We start from the raw sequence: 25,829 nt of genomic DNA, 5'->3' as shown, positions 1-25,829 counted from the left end.
CAGTCAGCATTTCAGTTCGTATTGTTATTATCCAACAAGAACATTAAGCTTATGAGGTTACTGAATGTAATTAGTGCAATTTCAGTGTAAACAAATTAACCATTTCACTAGAGGAATCTGTGAGATTCAAACAGAAAAAATCTGCATATTACAATTTAAATGACTGAACAGTGCAATCACAGTGCAAACAGTTTAACATCACACAAACAGGAACCTGTGTGATTAAATAGTAAATAAATTGCACATTACCATCAAGCCAACACAAAATTAAATTTTTTCAACAAGTCTCTCAAACAGGCTCAAGAACCTCTCTGTTTTCGCCTCACTCTCCTCATGGCGCTTCTGCTCCCTGGCACTTTCCTGTACTAGAAAATCCACAATGGCATTGCTCTTCCTTTTCTTCTTTTTGGGTGAAGGGGTTGGGGGGCTTTGAGAAGTGAGAGATGTGATGGATGTACTGGCATCCATTGAAGAGGTGCTTGGGGAGTTGTTTGCACTTGTGGGCTCCACAAGTTCCTGAAAGAGAAAAAGAAATGGAAGAATTGTATTCACAAACTGGGTGGTTTGTGTGTGTGTGTGTATGTATCTATCAAACAATTATTAACATTGTTGATTGAAAAATTTATAATGAATTACACGGTAAATGTAAGTGTAGGTAATATTTATACTTCACCATAAGAATTGTGGTGGGATCTGTATAAGAAGCAACCACAACCGGAGGTTCAATAGAAGGCCTGCCACCCAGCACCTTGTGCATATCTTCAAAAAACTGCCAAGTGGCAGCTGTTACTTCACCGGCATCTGTTCCAGATCCTGTTTTGGGGGTTTTCAGGTCCTCAAATAAACAGACAAACATAAAATTATAATTCAGCAATCTGAGTTATGAATAATGCTTTATGGCTTTTACAGTAGGCCTTGAGTTGTGAAAGTTATGCATCTTCTTAAGTTACAACAAGATTACCATCTGCTTACCTTGTATTTCTTTTTAAGATTTTCCCACTTTTTGGACACTTGTTGGGAAGTTATTTGGCCCTCAAGGCCTAGCTCTTTGATCAGTGTCCTGTATCATAAAACATATGAAAAAAAATGTTAACATAATGGATAACAAGATCACAAAATATATGTATATAAGCAATCAAGCAATTGACTCACTCCCAAAGTGATTTTGCAGCACTTCTAGATTTTAGAAATCGCTGCTCATTATCAGCTCGGAACCAGATGAGGTGTCTGGTTTCTTGTGGAGTCCCTGGAATGACAGAACATGTGATTTAAATTATTCTTATCTGAAATAAACCATTTTTTTACAGTTATTAGGGTGACAAACTGAATACTTCAAATAACAAATATGCTAAATTTGCTGGGCAAGACAGGAAAGGTGAATCTTATTGAAAATAGCCTCCATAATATACTAGAAATTGTATATCACACTGGTTCCCAAAACTGGTCCTGGAGCAGTTAATGTGTTACAAAAACAATAAAATGTGCAAGAATATGGGTCCTCAGTGACAGAGGAATCACTGGTATATCACAATGACGTTTGTCAATGAACAATAAATACATAAATAAATAGCACTGATTTATGACCAGGCTACTAGCGGTGGTGTGTAGGTGACCCTGCTGGGCTGATGTGATGATAGCAGTGGAGCGCTAAAGTTCAGTAGCCTAGCTGCTGGTTAACTAGTTAACTTTAGGGCATTGTATGTGTTCAGAAAGGGGGCAGGAGGTGCAGAAATTAATTAATATTGTCCATTCCTTAATTCGTCTGTGATGGGGAGCTGAAATTAGCTCTGATTATTTTTTATTTGATTTATTTTTTCCGTTCCGCCTTAAATGCGGTAGCGCCTGCCGTCTGTTGCACCATTTAAGGTGGAACGGGAAAGTTAGCTAGCTAGCTAGCTACCGAAACGAACTACTAGCGAACTTTTTATGCTTGTTATGAAGAATTCAGCCATAAAACATAAAAACTACACAATAAACTAAGGTAATACAGTGCTAATCGTAATTTTTAACACGGAAAATACTTACATTTGTGGGTTTCTTTGGTCGCTTGTTCCGCCATCTTGCCAGTCATTCTCATACCCCTCGGTACGAAGTGTGGGTCTGGAAAATCTCCGTTTGAAGGGCTAACTAGCCCTACCCCTTACCCCTACCACTTAATCCTAACAGGAATCGGGACACCCCTACCCCTTGACGTGCACGCGCAAAACAGAGGGGTAGGGGTAAGGGGTAGGGCCAAGGGGAGAAATGGGATTCACCCTAAGACTCTAAGGTCAGTGGCTGAACTGCACTTAGCAGGGCATTGCACATGTTGTAAAGTAATATTTGACATTGCAAAGACTAGGGCTGCATGATATTGGGAAAAAATTACACTGCAAATGTTTTTTTTTGACGATATATATATATATATATATATATATATATATATATATATATATATATATATATATATATATATATATATATATATATATATCGCAATATTAAACAATGCAGGGCCCATGATGTCATCAGCCCCACCCCCATGTCTCATACCCGGACCAATCAAGAGCTGAGTCTGTGCTGAGTCAATGCCAAGTACTTAAAACCTGAGGAAAACAGAAAAACAACAGTAATCGGCCCTTTAATCAGGCATTTAAATGTTTTTTTTTAAAGGTAAACTAAGCGTGTGTTTCTGGGATTAAAAGCATGAATTCAGCTGTAACTGGAAATATCTGCGCAAAACTGTGCTGGACTGAAGTGCACAGCTTTCGAAACACGCGTTTACATGCATGTGCCCAACCATGTGGATTTCATGTGTCGTGTTTTCTTTATTTTAAATCGTTTTAAGAGCAAAAGCCAAAATCCTATCGCTTCTCCCTGCCCACTCCTTCACCGGATTAAAGCAGTGTTATTTTGGATCACCAAAAAATGGCTCACATGGTATTCATTCATACTAAAGACCACAACTAGACATTTAAAAAATGAATGAAACGATGGAATGAGACCTTTAATCAATGTAAAATGTAGACAGGAAATATCTGAACTCACCCCAGCACCACTAGCTTGACAGGCAGCCTCAGATCCAGAATATCTGCTGCGGTCAGCAGCAGCTCCTGCAGGGGAGGCGCGTCGCATGCGCTCTCCACATCACTCTCATCCTCAGGTACTGTGTATCCACCTCCATACGAAGCCCTCCTTCCTCCCCCTGCCACTCCTCCTCTCCCTCCATCCACCCTGCTTCCCTCCTGGTGGGTGGGTGCCAGCACCAGAGCTGCCAGTCTCCAGGAGACATGAGTGGCGAAGTGTGCGCACTCTGCCTGGCTGAGCGCGCTCATCACACGCTCCTTGGTGGCGGCCGGACCCGTCAAAGGCTGGCAGCCCAGCAGGTCAGAAACCATGCAGGCCTCCTCTTCAGCAGAGGGCATTGGGCCCCACAACCAGCGGTCCATAGCAGCAGGGGTGAGGCACGGGTTTCCTACAACAGCTGCCATGCCTAGCGCACTGCAGGGGGGTGGGCCGGCACGACGGAGGTTGATCTAGAAAAGAAAGCATTATTATTAGGTTTCTTTATCCCTCAATATCCATATAACTTAAGTTTCTGAATCAGTTTCTCTGATTTTGCTATTTATAGGTTTATGTTTGAGTAAAATGAACATTGTTTTATTCTATAAATTACGGACAACATTTCTCCCAAATTCCTAATAAAATGATTGTAATTTAGAGCATTTATTTGCAGAAAATAAGAAATGGCTGAAATAACAAAAAAGATCTCAAATAATGCAAGGAAAACAAGATAATTCATAACATTTTAAGAGTTCAGAAATCAATATTTGGTGGAATAACCCTGATTTTTAATCACAGTTTTCATGCATCTTGGCATGTTCTCCTCCACCAGTCTTACACACTGCTTTTGAATAACTTTATGCCGGTCCTGATGCAAATTTCAAGCAGTTCAGTTTGGTTTGATGGCTTTTAAATCATCCATCTTCCTCTTGATTATATTCCAGAGGTTTATAATTTGGTAAAATCAAAAGAAACTCATCATTTTTAAGTGGACTCTTATTTTTTTCCAGTGCTGTGCATATTGACTGCATACACTGACCTTGAGAAGGTACAGGCTGCCATTAATATGCCCAACCCAACACACTCTAAAGCAGTGCAGTGCCTCATTGGTATTGCAAATGAACTGGCAAAATGCCTAGCTAATTTGTTAGACTTTGTGAGACTGAGTATTTATATGGAAAATACTGGGGGAAAACATTTAACACTGTGGTCTCATTCGAAAGGACCATAGAGAGAAGTGTTTTTTTGAAGACCATTATATTTAACATTAAAATAATTAATTTTGTTGTGCAACTGGAGATCCATATCTCAGTGACTTCTGTGCATACAGTTCCAAACATTCTTATAAATCACCCATTTGTAATCATTATTTATTTTTTATGATATTTTTAACAAGCAGATTAAGGCAACATTGAGTCAGCAGCAACTGACTCAAGCTTTCTAGGTATTATTTGTTATTACTATGAAGAGTCACAGATTTAATCTCACCTTGGTGTTAGATGCGAGGCTGCGCAGAGAGGGTACAGCCAGCAGACTGAAGCGTTCGTACAGATATTCATTGGATGAGCTGCCTTTCAGCAAAGCAAAGGGAATGAGATATAACTCCCCTTCCAGAACCAACACAAGCTGCCTGTGCCTGCCAACCGGACCACTAGAGTGCATCAGACCCTGAAAGTGACAGAGAGAGAGAGAGATGTAGCAGCGCAGAGCGGAATGAAACAATTAACATGGAATTTAGACATTGAAATCTATTCATTAGAATTAATGAAGAAAAATCCTCAACAAACAATCACTGACACCATGGATTAGTACAAAATGCTGCATGCAGTTATGTCTCAGGCAGATATGTAAATGATTATAAGTGTGGTTGAGTAGACACAGACTCTTGCCACAGGAGGGTATAATTGCTTCCACTGCAGTCCTATAAAAATGCTCTCAGAAGCTACTTCTGTGTAGTGTACCTCTTGGTGAGAAATCATTGACTGCTAGACATTGCTTCAACAACACACTAGACGGGGACATATTGCACAGTTGACAGACTTTGAGAGGGGACGCATTATTTGACTGTATAGTATGGTATGGTTGTAACATTTAATTGTCATTATTCTAACTAATGCTTAGCGTTTGCTTTAGCCCCCACTAGTGGTGCAGTTCCTGCAGATATACTGGGCAGCTTTCTGGCTTTTCATGGAGGATCATGTAAGCATCGGTCAAAGCATTGGTTAATTTGTTTATTGGATGTTTTTTTAGACTGTTTGTGTCTTATTTTTGATGGACGTTTAGTTTTTAGAGCATTGTTTGTTGTATAGCATCTGGGCAGTCATGCTAGTCAGCTGGTGTTAGCTTTCCTGTTGTGGTGTTTGTGGTGGCTTCAACTGGACTGTAGTGTGGTGTATCAAGCCCAGAGCCTATTTGAGTTGTTATTATCTTTGCTGTATATGATGAGTGGTTTTTATCTTTATAAGTTGGAACTTAAAGCCATGTTTCCTTTTCTCTGTTTTCCCAGATTTACACTGCTTCCATTAAAAACAGGCTCCATGTGTCTTGGTCGCTTAAGGAAGAGTGTTTGGCTGTAAGTTAAAGTATGAAGGCCTTATGATGAGTGCCAGATTGAGTGAGTGTCCGTCACAATCCAGCTTGATTTATTGCCTATCCAATCTAGAATTTATGAGAATCTAGAATTTATGAAATCTTTGAGAACACCAGCTTTGACAACCTATGAGATTGCAGGATCTACAGGCCCAGCAGCAACACCTTTGGCCACAGATACCATTTGGAACCTATAAACCTCAAAAGCCCAGTTGTATTCCATCTTGTATCCAGATTAAAGGCACCCAACAGGGTACAAAAGCCTCCTTACAACCGTACAGTTTTCACCAGTAAACTTGTTATTTTGCTATAATGTTGTAATAAATAATTTACTTGCATTACATTTACAAATACACAGCTTTAATCCATTTCATCAGTTCCTTATTTGTATGTTTTTTGTCAGTAAGTATATATACACAGAACTGCACACATTAACTGAATTGTGATTTAATACAATTCTTTATTAGGAAATAAAAAAAGAATGTAACTTCTCAAAACTTATTGGAAATACTGAGTCATACTGCATTATGAAATGCATCCTGAAGAGACACATATTGTTGCCTCAGCATTCACAAGAGGAACAAATGTGGACATCTGTGTGAGGGTAAAATCTGGAAGTGTTCACTAATGAAGAGGAATGGTGGAAATAATGGGAGCATTTATCTTTCAGAAAGAGTCCAGCACTCACCCCTTCCATTGGAGCAATGAGGAGGTCGTAGAGGGCACGCAGTGGAGGCTTGTTCAGAGCACCGCCGGGGCAATGGGGTGTGGAACGACCATCTTTGACTGGAGTCATCGGGTTACTGAAAAGGCTGGTCATACTCTGGCAACTCCTGCAGGAGACATAGCATATAACATCGCCACCTTCCTAAATATATATATTTTTTCCTTTTTTGTCTAAATCACTGGTTGGCATTATAATTATAAATCTGTGTGAAAGATGTTTGCCCATATGACGGATCATTGTGTATATTAGGGTAATTAACCTTAGATTTTGAACAAAAGTGTTTTCCTTGTGAAAAACTGATTTTCACTGTGTGTAGTGTTTTAAAAAAATGTGTTTCAGAGCTGCAATTTGAGTGTAAAGCAGGAATTGAGCTTGTAGTTTAGCATAATTGGTTTAAGGAGTTGGTACATGAGTTAGATTTAGGGCTCATTGTGCCTCAAGTACCAGTATTTGTGTGTAAACCTGTAATAAAGCCTATAGGGTCTAAATATTGCACAGTTGTTTAGTCTTATTACTTTTTTGTCTACATTTAGTCATTTTAAAAATAGTAATACAGCCAACTAGAAATGCTCTACAGTTTGTGGCTGTTAAAATGTTAAAAGGTAATTGTAAAGTTTTGAATTAGGATTGTTTCTGGTTAGATCTACTGCTCTACTGTATGATTAACTATATTCTTAATCCAGGGTTGAAGGAGATTTTCTTGCCACAGTCACTTTGGCTTGCCTACAGTTGTTTTCTGTGTTGTTGATTTTTTGTCTTACAAATAAATCTGATTTAAGATATGATCAGTTTTTTCACCAGTAAAATACACTGCCTGGCCACAAAAAAAGTTGAATCCTGGCATTGTTATCTTGGAATATGGCCGTGTAATCCATCAAGGAAGAAAAAAAATCCATTGATGGAATAACTTGGTCTATATTCAGTATATTCAGGTAGTCAGCTGACCTCATTCTTTCAGTACACACTGTTGCTGAACCTAAACCTGCAGACCAACTGCAGCATCAACCCCACATCATTTACTTACTTAAATCCAGGTGGAGAAATTATTTTGGCCAGGCAGTGTAGATACCTCGTTTTAACACAGTGTGACCTCAAGAGGGCAGTGTTGAGCTAATAGGATACCTGTACATTTCGGCATTTCCCTCAGACTAAGCCTATCTATTTCTTTAGGATCTTGTGGAAAATCTCTTAAAATCCTTTGATCTGTCTGCCTTGAATAATCAGCTTGTAAACTCAGATATTATTAACTACAGGTCATGATTAACTATTAACTAGCTACTTGATTAACTATAATAAACCATCTACAGCTCTGGAAAAAATTAAGAGAGCACTTCAGTTTCTGAATCAGTTGATTTTGCTATTTATAGGTTTATGTTTGAGTAAAATGAACATTGTTGTTTAATTCTATAAACTACGGACAACATTTCTCCCAAATTCCAAATAAAAGTATTGTCATTTGGAGCATTTATTTGCAGAAAATTAGAAATGTCTGAAATAACAAAAAAAGATGCAGAGCTTTCAGACCTCAAATAATGCAAAGAAAACAAGTTCATATTCATAAAGTTTTCATGCATCTTGGCATGTTCTCCTCCACCAGTCTTACACACTGCTTTTGGATAACCTTATGCCACTCTTGGTGCAAAAATTCAAGCAGTTCAGTTTGGTTTGATGGCTTGTGATCATCCATCTTCCTCTTGATTATATTCCAGAGGGTTTCAATTTAGTAAAATCAAAGAAAATCATCATTTTTATTTGGTCTCTTATTTTTTCCAGAGCTGTATGTATACAAATATTAGGGTTAAAACTAATGGTAAATACACGTTTTTTTTATATATTCAAATGCAGTTTATTTTTCACATGTACAAATCATCATATTATACACAATAAGCTGTGGTTATGATAATTGTCCCAGTCATTAAGAATAAGGGATTATTTTAATGCACACCCATTATGAGGGATTAGCATTTACATTAGTTTAAGTAGACTTGAGAGACTTAGTGTCTTATATATTAACAGGACTCATAGAGAGTGATACATATATGAGAGGGACATCCACACCACACGCCGTCACACTCTCATTCTCACACTCACACACAAACTCCTTATAGACTCTTTATAGGACTGTACCCAATTATAAATGTAATATATTAATTTAACATTTTTTTTATGATTCGATTAATCTATCAATATCAATTTTTCAGTTATTCTAAAGTGGTTTGTAAATGCTTAATTCGTTTAATTTATATATTTTTTAAATTTGTTTGGTTGCCCCAGCCCTAGGTGTGTGGAGGGTCCTTACCTGTTAAATATGTTGTTTCTGGACACCATACGCAGAAAGCCAGAGTTCATTTTGTTATTAAGCTCTTCAAACTGCTGGTCTAACAGATCTCCAGCTTCACTCGCAGTTTCACTTCCAGAGCATCCTCTGAGAAAGGGGGTGGAGCAGTGAGAGAAAGAGAGGGAGAGAAAAAAAGAGAGGTGTAAACATTTCTCCACTACACTCTACAGTACAGTAAAAACATATATGACATATATGGTGTTTTGATCAGTGATAGCAAAGTTACTTTAAAGAAGTAATCCGATTACTGATTACAGCTTTACTTTTTGGATTACTTAATTTTAAAAGTAACTAAGTTACTTGCAAGATACTTTTAAGCACTTTGTCACCAGCACAGAGTGATCAACCACCCTTGATACTGATCATCTTTATCTGATACAAACTCAGAATAGTGTCTGTGTTTCCAGCTAGAAAACACACATCTCTCTCCTCCTTCAGAGCATGGGGCGTGTGTGTGTGTGTGTGTGAGGAGCAGAAGAAGGTACTCGCTGTATGTATGTGTGAGGTAAAGAGGAGAGCACAGGGTGTGTGTGTGTGTGTGTGTGTGTGTGTGTGTGTGTGTGTGTGTGTGTGAAGTAGAGAGAACTCGGTGTGTGTTCAGCTCGAGTGCTAGTTTTAAGCTATTAGCTTGTTAGCGCTCTAGCTTGTTATTTTGCCATGGTTGTAGAAAGAAGAAGAATAAAAATTTAAATAATAAATTATTATTATTTTATCCTCCCTCTGCAGGTGGAAAGTGTAATTCTATTTTACTTCTTTTTTACTTTATTACTTTATTACACTGAAGACACATTGCTCTTTGATTTCCACCCTGGGAACACAGGATGAATGTGTATAAAATATGAACATTGTGATGGTCTGAAGATGACAAGGACCATCCAGACTGTTATCAGCAACAAACAGCCACACTCCACAAACCAGCGTCCATCATGGTATAGGGTTGTGAGTACACTTCTCTGATGACAGCATTATTGCAGAAAAGTACAGCCATTTCTAATGTCAGCGTTATCTATACTTTCAGGGGTCAATTAAAGCTTGGCAATTTAATAAACTTAAATCTTAACAATGGAAGGATTGTCCAATATACGCTGCCTGGCCAAAAAATCTCTACCTGGATTAAAGTAAGGAAATGATGTGGGGTTGATGCTGCAGTTGGTTTGCAGGTTTAGGTTCAGCAACGGTATGTGCTGAAAGAATGAGGTCAGCTGACTACCTGAATATACTGAATATAGACCAGGTTATTCCATCAATGGATTTTTTCTTCCCTGATGATCACGAGCATATTCCAAGATAACAATATCAGGATTCATGGGTCTGGAATTGTGAAAGAGTGATTCAGGGAGCATGAGATCATCATTTTCACACATGGATTGAGAGAGAGTTCACCACAGAGTCCAGATCTTAACTTCATTGAGAATCTTTGGGATGTGCTGGAGGAGACTTTGTGCAGTGGTCAGACTCTACCATCATCAATGCTGCTGCAAGATCTTGGTGAAAAATTAATGCAACACTGGATTGAAATAAATCTTGTGACATTGCAGAAGATTATTGAAGCAATGCTACAGTGAATGCATGCTGCAATCAAAGATAAAGGCGGTTCAACCAAATATTAGAGTGTGTGACCCTTTTTTTCTCTTTCTCCCTCTCTCTTTTCTCTCTATCTCTAGTTGGAGCGTCTCAGAGGATGAGAGCTGAATCAAATGCTTCCCTTCACACAGAGGTTTAGATCTAAGCTAGTCAGCAGGGGATCTCAGCTCTCTGCGACCGCCGATACTTCACTTACTACACTGTGTAATCCCCGCCACTGGAACCAGAATTTAAAATCTCTCTCTCTCTCTCTCTCTCTCTCTCTCTCTCTCTCTCTCTCTCTCTCTCTCTCTCTCTCTCTCTCTCTCTCTCTCTCTCTCTCTCTCTCTCTCTCTCTCTCTCTCTCTCTCTCTCTCTCTCTCTCTCTCTCACACACATACACACACACATGCAGTATTGCTCTTGCTCTCTTATTCTCTCATCAGATCCATCCAGCCATCAGAAATATAAAATGGATGCCTCAGCATCTTATTACATGCATATACGCTCTCTCTCTCTCTTTCACATTCTCTCTCACTTTCTCTCTTTCATCAGATTCACGCAGCCATCAAAATATAAAATGGATGGCTCAGCAGTTAACACATGCTTTCCGCTCACACACATACACACACACACACACACACACACATTTCCACGCCTTTCTTCACACACTGCCATGAACCATGTATTGTGTGTGTGTGCAGAGTGCAGTGTGTGTGTGTGTGTGCAGGCTCACGCGTGTCTGATGTGGCCATTACCAGGCGCCGCTTTGCCCATTATCCGTTTCAAATGAACCTGTTCGAGTGGAAGTGTCTGCAGAAAGTGCAGAGTGAAATGAGGTGAAGCTTAAACGCTGCGCTCAGGCCAAATTCGCAAATTAATTTCTAAACAAATTTGCGGGCAATTTGCAGTAAATCTGCTGCTTAGTGGTCTTTCACACAGCAGAAACAGAACAGGGCGGCTAGCAGGGAACTCACTTCTACAGGACTACAGACCTTTTCTAAACACTATACTGAATGTACACCCCACAGTCCTGAGAGATCATGCAACTGCATACCAGTGATCTAAACATCTAAATATAGTGATTAGCTTGGAAGTTTAGTGCTCAGTACTGCAGTATAATATATTTCAAACAGGAGACATTATTAATACTTGAGCTGCTTTTGTCCACTACATTTAAAACAACTTGATTTATAATAAAGAAAATAGCATAATTCGCTATGGTTCCTGCTCAGGGCTCTGCACACTGCTAACTGCACTATAGAACTTATTGAAGTAGGTGGGGATTTGTTAACAGGCACACTGCATAACCTTGAGTCATACATTTACTGTCATACACTCTCTGTCTACTTGTTTTTTTTTTTTTTTTTTTACTTTCAGCGATGGTTGTGCATCTCTCAGCTTGTCCAGAAATGCATGTTTGTATTGCAAGTATGTCTTTAGTGGTGGCTAAAGGCATGAATTACACTTCCCAACTGTAGGAGGAGCCAGGTGCAGAAGATTAAGGGGAAATATAAATGGTCTCCTACTCATTCATCTTCCACTATTTCAGACTCCCTGAAACTACATGACTTGTGTTGAAATTTAAATAAGATAAATACATTTAAATATTGAAATGTGTTCATTATGATTTATAATTGCAATATAAGCTCAGTTATCAAGGTCAAGAATTATTCTGCAATTAACTTCCATCTGCAGTTTGCTAAAGCTTAAATAGAACATGGACAATGTTTTGTAAATGGATGAGGCCACAATAGAGTTTTCTGATTTGAATGTGATCATGTTTGGAGAAAGGAAAACACTGGATTATAGTATACAATCCATATCTCAGTAAAACACAGTAGTGATAATATTAATGGTTTGGGCCTGTTGTGCTACATTTGAGTTAAGTTAGCTGACCATTGTTGATGGATCAATGAATTGTAATTTGTTCCAGCAAATTCTAAAGTAAAATGTCTGGAGATGTGTCTATGAGCTGAATCTCAAGGTGGATTAATATGTTTATGTTTGTTTAAAAATAATAAAGTTATAAACGTTTTCAAATTATTTGCAATCAGTCTTTGCAATGTCATATGTTACTTTACAACATGTGAAATGCCCTGCTAAGAGCAGTTCAGCCACTGACCTAGTCTTATAGTCTCTGTAAAATGCAAAATCCACCGGAGATCCTATGTAAACACACAGACGTGGGTAGTTCATGTCCAGAAAGTAATGTGATTGATTTGCTTCTCCTGATCTAATTTTGGGTGTGAATATATGATAATGTTTTATGTCACATTTTTTGCAGAAATGTAGAACATTAAATGGTTTCAGATAATCATTCTGTTAAACTAAAACCTGATTAAAGTGATACTGAGCAGGGAGCTGATTGGGTGTACTGGGAGGTGTGTATAAGCTGTACCTGCTGTAGAACGATTCCACTCCCAGAGCCTCTCGAGCACTGCAGATATACTGCTCCAGCGAAGTGACTCCAGCTCCTATACCCCCAGCTCCTCCACCTTCTCCTCCTGCTCCTCCTCGTCCCTCCTGGAAGTCTGGATCTCCTTCTGACACGCCCTCACCCAGATACACCTCATGGAATTTCACAATACCTGAGGAGGAGACTTCATTTAGTGAACACAGGCATATATTTCACACGGTAACTGAAAACTGTTTTTACACTTCACTTACACACACACTCACACACAGACACACACACACACACACACACTCACACGAGTGCCCACACTATGCTGAATGTAAACACAGAGCATGACAGAGAGTAACCCTGTATGGAAGCATCTGCTGAACTAAATGAATAAAACAATCAGGAGTTAATAAAACATAATTGCAGCTTAGAGCATGCCATCTGCCTTGGGGAGCAGATGGGGGCGGGGTTCTGAAAATGAGGGAGCCGAGGAGAAGCTGCACAAAGGGGAGGCCAAATGTACTAAAGCCTTCTGCACCAATTTCAGATTCATTTTGGCTGTGAAACTGGCGTACAAAACTAAATTTGCAATTGTCTGCCTCATACATATGAATTTCAGGGGCAGGACTGTTGATAAAAAGGGTGATGATAATAATGGAAGCAAATCTTTCTACTTAATTTAAATAACTTTCTCTGCATCTTATTAAAATGTAAAATTGAGGTCATGTCTTCAAGCGTTCCTTCCTTTCCTACTATGTTGGTAGAAACTGTCACTAGGCTTTTCAGAAAGGAATTTTATTTTTAAATAATTTTATTTCATTATTTTAACTCATTTTCTCCCCAGTTTACACAGCCAATTACCCAACCCACTCATTAGGACTACTCCTATCACTAGTAGTAATAGGAGCCACTGTCTCTTTTTTTTTTATAAAAACACTTATACATTATGAGTTTCTTTGATTTTATCAAATTGAAAACCTGTGGAATATAATCAAGAGGAAGATGGATGATCACAAGCCATTAAACCTGAAAAGCTGAACTGCTTGAATTTTTGCACCAGGAGTAAAGCAGCATGAAGTTATCCAAAAGCAGTGTGTAAGACTGGTGGAGGAGAACATGATGCCAAGATGCATGAAAACTGTGATTAAAATCCAGGGTTATTCCACCAAATATTGATTTCTGAAATCTTAAAACTTTATGAATGTGTTTTATTTGCATTATTTGAGGTCTGAAAGCTTTGCATCTTTTTTTATTATTTCAGACATTTCTCATTTTCTGCAAATAAATGCTCTAAATGACAATATTTTTATTTGGCATTTGTGAGAAATGTCTGTAGTTTATAGAATAAAACAACAATGTTCTTTTTACTCAAACATAAACCTATAAATAGCAAAATCAGAGAAACTGATTTAGAAACTGAAGTGGTCTCTTAATTTTTTTTCCAGGGCTGTGTCCTGAAAGGGTATAAATGTGTGCAGTGGTATAAACAAACAACAACAATGGAGATACAAGGCATTTGTCTGACAGGAATAATGCTGACTGTAAAAAGCTAAAATGTATGTTATTTTATTTTCGTGAGTGCTAATGCAGAAAGATTAGAAATATTTATTTGACAAATGAGAATTGAGAGCTAAAAAAAAAAATATCGCTCTAAATTCTGTGCCTCACAAGCAAAGCACAGAAATAAGCACAAACTTACAGAAATATACATACATAAAAATGCAGGCAGACACACACACATACAAACATACAGCGCACAGGAAATGGGTTGTGTAACATGGAAGCAGTGATGCTAACCTAATTTAACCAACCCAGGAATGGCAGGTGGCTCTATCAAGTCTCTTTTCAGTTCTTTGCATACCCCCTGGGAAGCAGCTGCAGAGGGTGTGTGTGCATGTGTGTGTGTGTGTTAGAGAAAGTGTGAGTGTGCACAGACTGCAAAGCACTTTGGGGTTTTAGAATGGTTTGTTCAATATCAGGCACCATTAAGCATAAGAGGGCTTATATAAACAGCACTATTTTAGAGGAAAGCGTTAAAAACACACTCATTTACTAAATAAATAACACACCTCAGATTGCTGCAAAGCTCTGCATGCAGTTATGTTTTAGGCAGGTGTGTGAATCATTACCAGTATGGTCAGATTAAACACTGGGTCTTGCCCCTGGGTAGTGTACCTCTTGGTGACAGATTGCTGACTCTACAATTTATTTAAATACTTTATTGAAACACATTATTGGACAGAATCAGAGTAACAGAATTGGAGAGAAACAGTATGGTCATTTAAACCTGCATTTGCTGTGGAGCAACACACTTCTCCAACTGCTGGTGTAATACGGAATTGCATACAACCAACAGGCACCCTTAGTAGTGATACGAGGGACACTAACAGCTTAGTGATATATGGTGCAGGATATCCAGCCTGCATTTCTCAGAAGGATAATGCTCACAGCGAAGGGTTCCTTTCAAGTGTACAGTTTTTTCTCAATAAAAGTATCATTTTAATCTAATATTGTAATCTTTTAGTTTCTTTGATTTGACCTGAAACTGAAAACCTCTGAAATATAATCAAGAGGAAGATGGATGATCACAAGCCATCAAACCAAACTGAACTACTTGAATTTTTGCACCAGGAGTGCCATAAAGTTATGCAAAAGTAGTGTAAGACTGGTGGAGGAGAACATGCCAAGATGCACGAAAAACCAGGGTTATTCCACCAAATATTGATTTCTGAACTCTTAAAACTTTATGAATATGAATTTGTTTTCTTTGCATTATTTGAGGTCTGGAGGCACTGCGTCTTTTTTGTTATTTCAGCCATTTCTCATTTTCTGCAAATAAATGCTCTAAATGACAATATTTTTATTTGGAATTTGAGATAAATATTGTCTGTAGTTTATAGAATAAAACAACAATTTTCATTTTATTCAAACACATACCTATAAATAGCAAAATCACAGAAACTGAAGTGTATATTTTAATTATATTTAAAATCAATAACACGTTTTTATTTTTGAATGCAAATTAATTATGCCACCAACCTCCACTATAATCTACTCATGCCCAACGCACAGATTTTTTTCTGGAGCTATTCGCTTGTGGTAAGAACGTGATCTGGTCTTGATCAGACCCAGCTTATTATCCTTAATATCCTTATTTTTAATTCAGCTAAACTGCTGATAAGGCACATTTTAATCTGATATATTAGCCAGATTATACTGTCTTTGCTGCTCCGTGCTGAGAGTAAGAGTATGGTATGTGCTGCGTTTACTACAGCCGCAACACTTTATTTAAAAAATCTCCAAACTCAACTTATCTGGGCTTAAAGCTTATATGGGGTCATAAAATCAGCTCGACAACTCCTTACATTAAAGATTCCATCAAGAACCACCAACCTCCCAAGAACCTTCACATTTGTCTTGAGGTATACAGGTGCTGGTCAACGAATTAGAATAATTTGAAATAGTGCAATCATGAAATTCTTTGAATGCATTTTTTGTGCAGAAAGCAAATCAGGTGTTCACCGCACCTGTCCTACTCGTTAGACTAATCACAGAACTCGTTACCTGGAAAAAAAATTTGCTCAGCTGAGCTTTCAAAAAGGCCCATTTAGGCCATTTAACTGTGACACTGTTGTTTTATTGAATTAGAATAATGGAGAAACCGTTTAATTGAATTAGAATAAATGCTCGAATTTTTGTTTTCTGTGAAGAGTGTTCACTGTGCAGTATAAAGTCAGGGTTGAGTAGAATTTCTAAGTTGTAAAATCAATCATGAGTAAGCAGCGCGACCTCTCAACCGGAATAGTGGCTCAAATTCAAGCCCTTCGCCAACAAGGCTTGACCCAAACTAAAATTGCTGAGCAGCTCGGCATCAGCCAGTCTTCCGTCTGCAAAGCTCTCAAGAAAAACTGCAGCAAGCGCACCAACTGTTCCGGCGTCCGAAAAACTTCTGCTCGCGACAACAAGCAGCTGAGAAAGATCGCAGTCAGCAACCGGTTCAAGTCCACTTCCGAGCTCACCGACTTGTGGAACAAGCAGACCGGCGCTGACGTCTCCAGATCAACCACTTACCGTCGTCTGCGCGAACTCGGCTTCAAATCTCGCGTTTCAGCAGTAAAACCGATGCTGAACAAGAAACAAATGGAGAAACGGCTGAAGTGGGCCAAAGAACACGGCGAGTGGACTGCTGAAGACTGGCAGAAAGTGGTCTTCAGTGACGAATCACGCTTCTGCATCTCCTTCGGTGACCAAGGTCCTCGTGTCTGGCGTCGTGGTGGCGAAACCTACAACCCCGAGTGCGTGAAAAGATCCGTCAAGTTTCCCCAGAGCGTTATGGTCTGGGGATGCATGTCCGCTCGAGGTGTAGGGAAACTCTGCTTCCTCAAGAAGACTGTCAATGCTGCCGTATATCAAGATGTTCTGGAAACGTTCCTGATTCCGACTGTTGAGGAACAGTTCGGCGAAGAAGACTTCATATTTCAACAGGATCTTGCACCGGCTCATGCGGCAAAGTCGACCAAAGATTGGTTCACTAAAAAACAGCTTGAAGTTTTGGCATGGCCGGCCAACTCGCCTGACCTTAATGTCATTGAAAACCTTTGGGCCATCGTCAAGCGGAAAATTCGCGACAGAAAGCCTACTACGCTGGACCAACTGAAGCAGAACATCGCCACTGCCTGGGAAGCTGTGAGTGCGGAAACTTGCGACAAGCTGGTCAAATCGATGCCGCGGAGACTTCAGGCCAAGCCAAGCCAATACAAGCCAAGGGGGCAGCCACAAAATACTGAGAAAGTGATGATTGTAATTATAATAAAAATTATTCTAATTCAATGAAACGGTTTCCCCATTATTCTAATTCAATAAAACAACAGTGTCACAGTTAAATGGCCTAAATGGGCCTTTTGGAAAGCTCAGCTGAGCAAATTTTTTTCCAGGTAACGAGTTCTGTGATTAGTCTAACGAGTAGGACAGGTGCGGTGAACACCTGATTTGCTTTCTGCACAAAAAATGCATTCAAAGAATTTCATGATTGCACTATTTCAAATTATTCTAATTCGTTGACCAGCACCTGTAAGTATAACCCACTCTTACCTGCACCAGGTGCTAGCAGCCAGCTGTAGAGATAGCCAGCAGCCATAGAGAAGTAGAGCACCAGGGCTCTCTGCTTGTTGACTGAGTCCAGGATGTGCTCCACTGTGGCAGGGCTGTACGGATCTGTTTCATGCTGCCCGGTCTGCCTCTCCACCAGCAGATCTGCAAACGCACGTGTCCGACCTTGCTCTGCTACCGCTAAAGCTTCATCATGATGACCTGAGCCCAAGAAAGAGAGAGAGAGATCAATAAGACATAATACTGTATGCATTTATACCACTTTCACTCACACTTTATCAAATACTAATACTTTCTCTAAGACAGCTACTATCAACAATTTATATTAGAGAAAGAATGAAAACGACAAAGAAAGAATGAGGAGGAAAAGAAAAGGGAGATCATCCTATTAAAGTATCATTATATAACATTTGAGCTTAAATAACAATATTAATGCTGCACTTAATTTTAATAGGGAAAACAGCATCTTTGCCATGTGAGCAACTGTACTATGTAACTTTGGTGGAACATGCACAAGTTGTGTAAGATCTTTTTAAATTCATCTACTGTGTCAGTTAATTGTTTATACCATATGTTTTGCACTATAAAGTAGGGGTGGGCAATTTTATATCGTATACAATATATCGTGACACAGAAATATCATGATATTAAAATCCATATCGTAATAATAGAGATGTTCTGTCTTAAAAGTAGTCTATTATTTACTGTGAAGCTTTAGGTGTATTTATTGTATAACTGTTTTAGTTTGCAGTTTATATGCATTCACTAAATATTCTGCAATATTATTTGCTGCATTATATTATTTTATGCTATATTATTTATTTTGCCACATTGATTATTCTGTTATACTATTATACTATATTCCTGAAATGAATGAATTATTTTAGTTTTCCTATATCGCCAAGTATATCGTTATCGCAAAAATACCCTGAAATATCGCGATATTATTTTAGAGCCATATCGCCCACCACTACTATAAAGCACACCAGATAAGGTGCAGCATCAATAAACGTCTATTTTCTGGTCTATTGTCTACTAGTAACAGGGAACAGGGGTGTCTCCATGTTTTCCTTCTGTTTTACTGGGTGGCAAGACCTGTAAAGCTAAGTTAAGTTAAGTAAGCAAAACTAATAAAAAAAAAAATCTGACAAGTCATTCGAGCGCTGGATGTTAACCAACACAGATTTTTCTCCTAAAAACTGTTTATTCGAGTGAGTAAAGCACCTCCCTTTTTATTTACATTGAGCTCAGAATTCCGGATATCCACTATAGCTGAAGCGTTAGCATTAGCGGCCACACGACAGCGCTACACTGAGGAATCCTGAGTGTTCCAGTAAGCCAGAGTGATATTAGCAAGCTTCCCACGTAGCTTGTTTTATCACTGCAAATTTGTAGGCTACAGTCCGATATACTCGGTTTTGAACAGCAAAATAGCTAGCTCTGTGGTTAGTGGCTAATGCTATTGCTGCTTTAGCAGTGCTAGCCAGGCTTAGCAGCAGGTTACAGACTAATACTCACCTCTGAACTACCAAAGGGCTAGCACGGTTAGCGGCTAATGCTAATACTGCTGGAGCACTAATCTGAAACTCCTTTATAAATGTTGTACTTCAGCAGAGTGGCATTACTGCTCCTTACAACCTGACTGCTAAAATTCATACATAGGGTGCAGCAGATTATAAGGTGCACTGACAAATTTTGGGAAAATGAAATAATTTTATGTGTGCATTATAGTGTTAAAAATACGGTAAGACCAGGGCAAAGAAAAGAAAATCCACCATCCAAAAAAGCTAATCAAAACAAGTAACAATTCTCACAATCACTAACAGTGATTGTGTGATTGTGTACGATATGCCTGATAGAGGAGCAATAATAAAGAACAATATTAGAGAAATGATCACCAGTTGCTGGAATGCAGGAAGGTGAGTACTGGCTTGCTTGCTTTTCAAATGTCAAATATTAACCATAAAGGGGATCTTCAAAATATGTTTTCTTTTGTGTTGATTTGTATTTACTGCAGTGAAGACTCCCTGTCTTTAGAGGGAGCCCAAGAGCAATAAAAAGTTCTTGAACAACGTTTTAATACATTATACACATAACAGTTCTGCTTCTACTCCCACTGCTAACAAATGCATTGATTTTGCTTGGTAAATAAGGCTAAAATTATATATTTGTTTAAATGTAATTATTTTTAAATGGTAGTACCAATTTTCCTCAATGAACAAAGAAGACAGATTGCTCTAGTAAAGTCAATAGAAGAGCAAACTGTTTTCCTACTGAGTTAAAACACAATCCAATATTACTGTTTTCAGCAGGGGTATTAAATTATAGCAAAAAGAAAAAAAACACATTGATCTCATGTGTAATCTTATTTTCTCATTAATTAATTCTTAATGATTTTTAAAGCCTCCAATAGATAGGTGTTGTAAATAAATGAGTATTCCCTATAAACTATATTTGGTTTCATGCATAATTGTATATTGCAGTTGTAATGTTGCTGTATTGTCTATGTTAAATAAATTAACTTTAGAGTGTAACTGTGAAGGCAAAAAATGACCTCATGGATTAAGTTGCTTTTTATGAGTTTTGGTAAAGAACTACATATCTGTAAAACAGCATGCATACTATCTCCAGAAGTCTGTGATCTTCTCTCTACAGCTGAGTGTGAGAAAGTAATGCATGCCTTTGTTCATCTTGCCTGGATTACTGTGATGCTCTCTAATCCAGCCTGCCCAAGAGATATATCACTAATTTACAATGGATTTAAAATCCTGTGACTGCCAGAATCTTGCACCAGAAGGAGAGATCACACCAGCATTTAAATCCCTTCATTCACTACCCGTCTCTCTCAGAACCGCTGTCTAAATTAGTTATTACAGTGTTTTACTATTTCATAATGTTTTATTTTATTCGTCACCTTTTTACCATAGAAAAATAACAATTTTATAAATCATTAAATAGAAACTTGCTTAATATGTTTACTAAACTCAAAACTAGCCAAATCATCTTTTAGGCACTATGGATCAATAGTTAAGCACAATCCCATTTCACCCCTAACCCCTTCCACTTAGCTTTCTGTTTGGGTTAGAGGGGTAGGGAGAAACAGGGATTTTTCAGAGGCGCGCTGCAAACTGAGGTTAATGAGAAATCACAGCAAGAGGGCTGCCTAAGAAGCCACAAAACCCCACAAATGTACTGTATTTTTCGGACTATAAAGCACAGTGTATTACAGTGGCGTGCAGTGAATATAGTGGGTAACGTTACCCCTTCTGCAACCCCCCACCCCGCCGCCAGCCGACCTACACATAGATAAATATTACAATAGCTACATATACTCTGTCTTGACTTAATTATACTAACTTATATAATTAAAATATATTAATTAGCTACAAACTACACAAGTATACGATAGACCCAACAATAAATGCTTCATTTGCCTAAAAGTGACGTTACAACCGTTCAGCAAAGACAACTCATTTGTATGTCTACAGTACGCCAGAGCAGCCAAAACATTAAGTACACACAAAAACTCACCAGTCAGGCGGCCTATTATTGTGAATTAGTTTCACATTGAAGGACAGCCTTTAAAAAAAGGCTTTTTAATATGATATGACACAATATTTGTCTCATTAGCAGCCGCAATTCCATGATAGTTAGCAAACTATTGAACTAATGCAGCATGAGCTCCGTTTATGACTCAGCAACGCGTAACACCTTCACCACTGCGCTGATAAGGGGTTACACAGCCATGGCCCCGCCCCCGGAGTGAAAATCATGATTCTGATTGGTTAGACTTGCTTCGACTTTGCTAAAAGATTCATTACTACACCCTTCTCAAAATCAGGAGCAGGGGCACACAGTCACGTGGGGGCAGAAGCCATTTTAAAAAGCTTACAGCAACTAAAAAACGCAGACTAATGCTTTAAATTAGTTGCTGTTTTTTTATTTTAGTTAATTTATAAAATAAATTCTTACACGCGGTATCAACTAGCTTGTTTTAACATGGGAAACATGCAGGCTATAGTCAGCTATACTCAGCTCTGAATGGTGAAAGAGCTAGCGCTGCGGCTAATGCTAATGCTGCTCCAGCCTCGGTGCTGGAGAAACTAAACTGAAACTCCTTTATATCACTGGAGTTCAGTGACGTGGCTTTACTGCTTATTACAACATGACTGGTTGTGACAGCAGTCACATTTTAATGTAGATGTAATTCCTACCCTGACCTTTTGGGGGCAGTACTGGTTATTTACCCCAAATTACAAGCCAGACAAAAATGGAAGCCATGTGGTAACGATGGAGGTACAGAGGAAGCTGTTGCTTTATTTTTTTATTTTATTTTTTCTATTTTTGCACTCATTTAACTTGTAAGGACTTCTATCCACAAATCTTGCAACCATCTGTAACAATTTCACTGACGCTTCTTCACGGCCAAAGCACAGTTGGATTATTCTTCGCTGTTTCACTACATTTCTCAGGATTTCTTTGGACTTCTAGGGACGGTTTCAGCCAAACCTAGTGAGAGTGATTCAATTCTTTTTGGAAGATCCTTTTGAAAGAATTTAAAAGACTGGAGAAACTTATTTTTTTGGGGCATTTATCAATCCAGGAGTTGTAGATACTGATTTTCATTTCTGTAATTTTTGTGTTTGGTGAATGTGGGGTTTAGTATAACATGTATATGCTCTTATATGATGGTACCCTTCTCATTTCTAAAAATGTTTTGAAAACGTGTTATTAAAACATAAACGTTAGATGGTAAAATTCATACATAAGGCGCACTAAAAGATTTTAAGTGCACTTTACAGTGCAAAAAATACGGTAGTATTTTCTGTGGGAAAAATTACGAGAACATTCATTTCTATTAGTTTAATGCGTACAAAATTCTAGCAGGCTAATTCGCTACATATCCTTGTTTACCTTAAATGGTGCAACAGATACACTTCTGTCACCTGAGGTTTCTGCAGGATTTAAGGTGGAGCAGGATAATCCAAAGAAGCTAGCCAATAGTTAACATTAGCTCACTACTGCTGCAGAATTAGGGGTGGACCTTTTTGTTGGGCTAGAGCAGTGGGGTGAATTGTTAGGTTAACATGGTTCTCCAAACATAGAATTTTAAATAGGAAACTCCATATGGAGATTATGAAAAATCCCTGGCAAGATGGTGGCACAAGCAATCACACAAAACCCCATATGTTGGATTTTCTTTGTTAAAAAGACAATAACAACTGTATCAAACTACACTGGTAATCTATCTAGCTAGCTAAATTTCCCATTCCATCTTAAAAGGTGAAGCACTTACTTGGAAATGTAATCAAGACTCTAGTGAATAGCCAACTTCATCCCCTAACACAGAGGTATTGAGGTGGACATTAATAATAATTGTATCACACTCCGTCCCCCCTTTTGAAGGATTTATAGCTTATACAGCTCTAAAAAACATTGAGAGCACTTCAGTTTCTGAATTATTTATTTCTGAATTATATTATTATCTTATTTTGCTATTTATAGGTTTATGTTTGAGTAAAATGAACATTGTTGTTTTATTCTATAAACTACAGACATTTCTCCCAAATTCCAAATAAACATGAAATGGCTGAAATAACAAAAAAGATGCAGAGCTTTCAGCTCTCAAATAATGCAAAGAAAACAAGTTCATATTCATAAAGTTTGAGGAGTTCAGAAATTAATATTTGTTGGAATAATCCTGGATTTTCATGCATCTTGGCATGTTCACCAGTCTTACACACTGCTTTTGGATAACTTTATGCCTGCACTCCTGGTGCAAAAATTCAAGCAGTTCAGCTTGGTTTGATGGTAAGCACTGGTAAGCAGTCAACTAGGAAGTGACATCATTACCAGCTTTGATATCAAAGGTAAATAAAATTAAGCATTAATCTTTAAAGACAAAAGTTTTTGCAAAAAAAAGTTTTTAATAAAGTTTTTCTGCATCTTTTCCAACATACATTTAGTTCTATCATCCATACTTTAAACAAACTGTAAGAGCCATCCATAAAAAAATAAAACCCAAGAGCAGACAAAGTTATTTTAGTGAACAAACTACAGCTAAGGGCCCAAAAGACAGTAGCCAAGCCTGCGTGTACTCATCCCTCACTCCTCTGCCTTAGGGAAGTTTATTTTCCAGCTTCTTTACACTTTATACATTAAAGTCCCCAGTATTGACGAGGGACACAAAGGAAGAGCTGGAATGAAGATACAGTAGGAAGTGGGACAGAGACAGACGGTGTAGAGGCAGAAGTTGTAAGGAAAGGCATTTGGGAAGGTAAACAAGCACTAAGTCTGAGGAGAGAGAGGAATAAATACTAGAGGAGAAATAAGTTGAGGGAAAAGAAATGTTACCCAGGCTGACGAGAACCCTCTGCAGAGCTTGATATGAAGACGTTTGCAGGTCAAACAGGGAAAGCTTGTAGTCAGAGCTGTGTTGTGCCTCATGCCTTAATGTTTCAAACAGCACAGATGCATGGTAGAGCTGTAAACACACACACACACACACACCGGTTTATAAAATGCAGTTAACTTCTACTTACATTTCTTTGCCATTTTATCAGGTATTCCTACCATATTAAGCAGATTTACTGTAGAACCACAAATCGGAAAATGTTGAGAAATAATGGGATAAGCAAATAATAATAAACACAGTTCCATTCATTTACTTGGACTTATATTTGATTGCAGACACTATGAATGCAAGATATTCCAGGTTTTGTCTGCGCAACTATATTTAATCTTTTTAATATCCCAGCTACACATTCCAAACAAAGTTGGGACAATAAAACATTTTCCACTTTATAATGTTGTCATTCCTTCACACAACATTTTAAAAGATATTTGGCCACTGCGGATCCTAAGCACTGAAGTGTTTTAGGTGTTATGTTGTCCCTCTCTTCCTGCAATCACATTTTAATATGTGTAATAGTACAGGGTCAGGGTCAGATTTTTAGTTTCAAAATTCTCCACACGTTCACCTAAAAGGTCTCCAAGCCCAGAGAATCTGCCGACGCTTCTGGTGAACATAAAGCTTTTGTTGTGGTATTAGTGAATATAGTAACTCTGTATTGTAGAGCTAGTTGGTGATGAAGGTGTAGAGTACAGTTATCTCTTGCTCATGTGCTTCTATAAGCTATTGTTGAATGAGGGTTCTTGATGGAATGGAGATCACTGGTGTTCACCTTGGGCTTGTGCCCTCACCTTCTACACACTGAAATTCCTTCAGATTCCTAAATGATCTTATGATATGGGCAATAGAGAGAGAAATATGCAAATCTCTTATTTAGTCCTTATTTGAGGAACACTGTTTTTAAACAGTTCAATCATTTTCCTTTGTCAGGAAAGAGACCACCACTGAACAACCACCAACCACAATATCATTTGATTGGTGGATCATTTTACGCCACATAATATATTGATAATACATTAGATCATAGAGAAAAATGCACACATTACTTGAAAGGGGAATTAAAGTCTCTATTTTAATTAATTAGAATACTCAGACATTGTAATTAGAATAATATTTGTAAATATTTAAATATATAAAACAGGACATACCTCTATTAAATCACTAATTAGAGGGACGGGACGACTACAAAGCATCTGACCGAAGGAGAGACCCACTGTGGTACTTGTGTTCACCCCCGGGGGGCAGAAATATTCTACAGCTCAGAATTACAGTAAAGGTTATGACTTAAAAATGTAATGTCTGGATTATTGCCTGTTCTGTTCTATACAGATGCTCTTCTTTTAAAGGCTCTATTGTTTTACAAAAATCTTTACTAATTAAAAATATCCAAACTAATGCTGCATTCCATTTAACATGGAATTTCTATGTTTCTAGGAGGACATTTTTTTTTTACTGGAATTCCTACTCAGAAAGCTATGAGAGCCTTGCCAACCCCAAGTTCAGAATCCAAGATGATCAACAAGTAGTAGTATTAAACAGTTTATCACTTTTCTCCATTATTATCTTATTAAATCAGTCATACACACAGTACTGTCCATTTTCTACCAGTGGAGATGTTTCCATGCTGTTTGGACGCACAAAT

General features: G+C 38.2%; 1 protein-coding gene across 2 annotated transcripts in view; it reads right to left on the bottom strand.

Moving 5' to 3' along the window:
- Positions 1-25,829, bottom strand: part of LOC103036679 (tetratricopeptide repeat protein 28) — a 203,933-nt gene that overhangs the window by 14,392 nt on the left and 163,712 nt on the right. For both annotated transcript variants that reach the window (XM_022664890.2, XM_022664891.2), the window contains exons 10-16: positions 24,130-24,259; positions 17,758-17,976; positions 12,661-12,850; positions 8,658-8,783; positions 6,320-6,464; positions 4,531-4,710; positions 3,028-3,515 (exon numbers count right to left, since the gene is read on the bottom strand). In XM_022664890.2, coding sequence (XP_022520611.2) covers positions 3,028-3,515; positions 4,531-4,710; positions 6,320-6,464; positions 8,658-8,783; positions 12,661-12,850; positions 17,758-17,976; positions 24,130-24,259 — 1,478 coding nt within the window. The remainder of the gene's footprint in view (positions 1-3,027; positions 3,516-4,530; positions 4,711-6,319; positions 6,465-8,657; positions 8,784-12,660; positions 12,851-17,757; positions 17,977-24,129; positions 24,260-25,829) is intronic.

This window comes from Astyanax mexicanus, chromosome 22 (assembly GCF_023375975.1).
Source record: "Astyanax mexicanus isolate ESR-SI-001 chromosome 22, AstMex3_surface, whole genome shotgun sequence".
Classification (NCBI taxonomy): Eukaryota; Metazoa; Chordata; class Actinopteri; order Characiformes; family Acestrorhamphidae; genus Astyanax; species Astyanax mexicanus.
The sequence above is the reverse complement of the archived record's forward strand: the minus strand, read 5'-3'. Positions and strand labels throughout refer to the sequence as shown.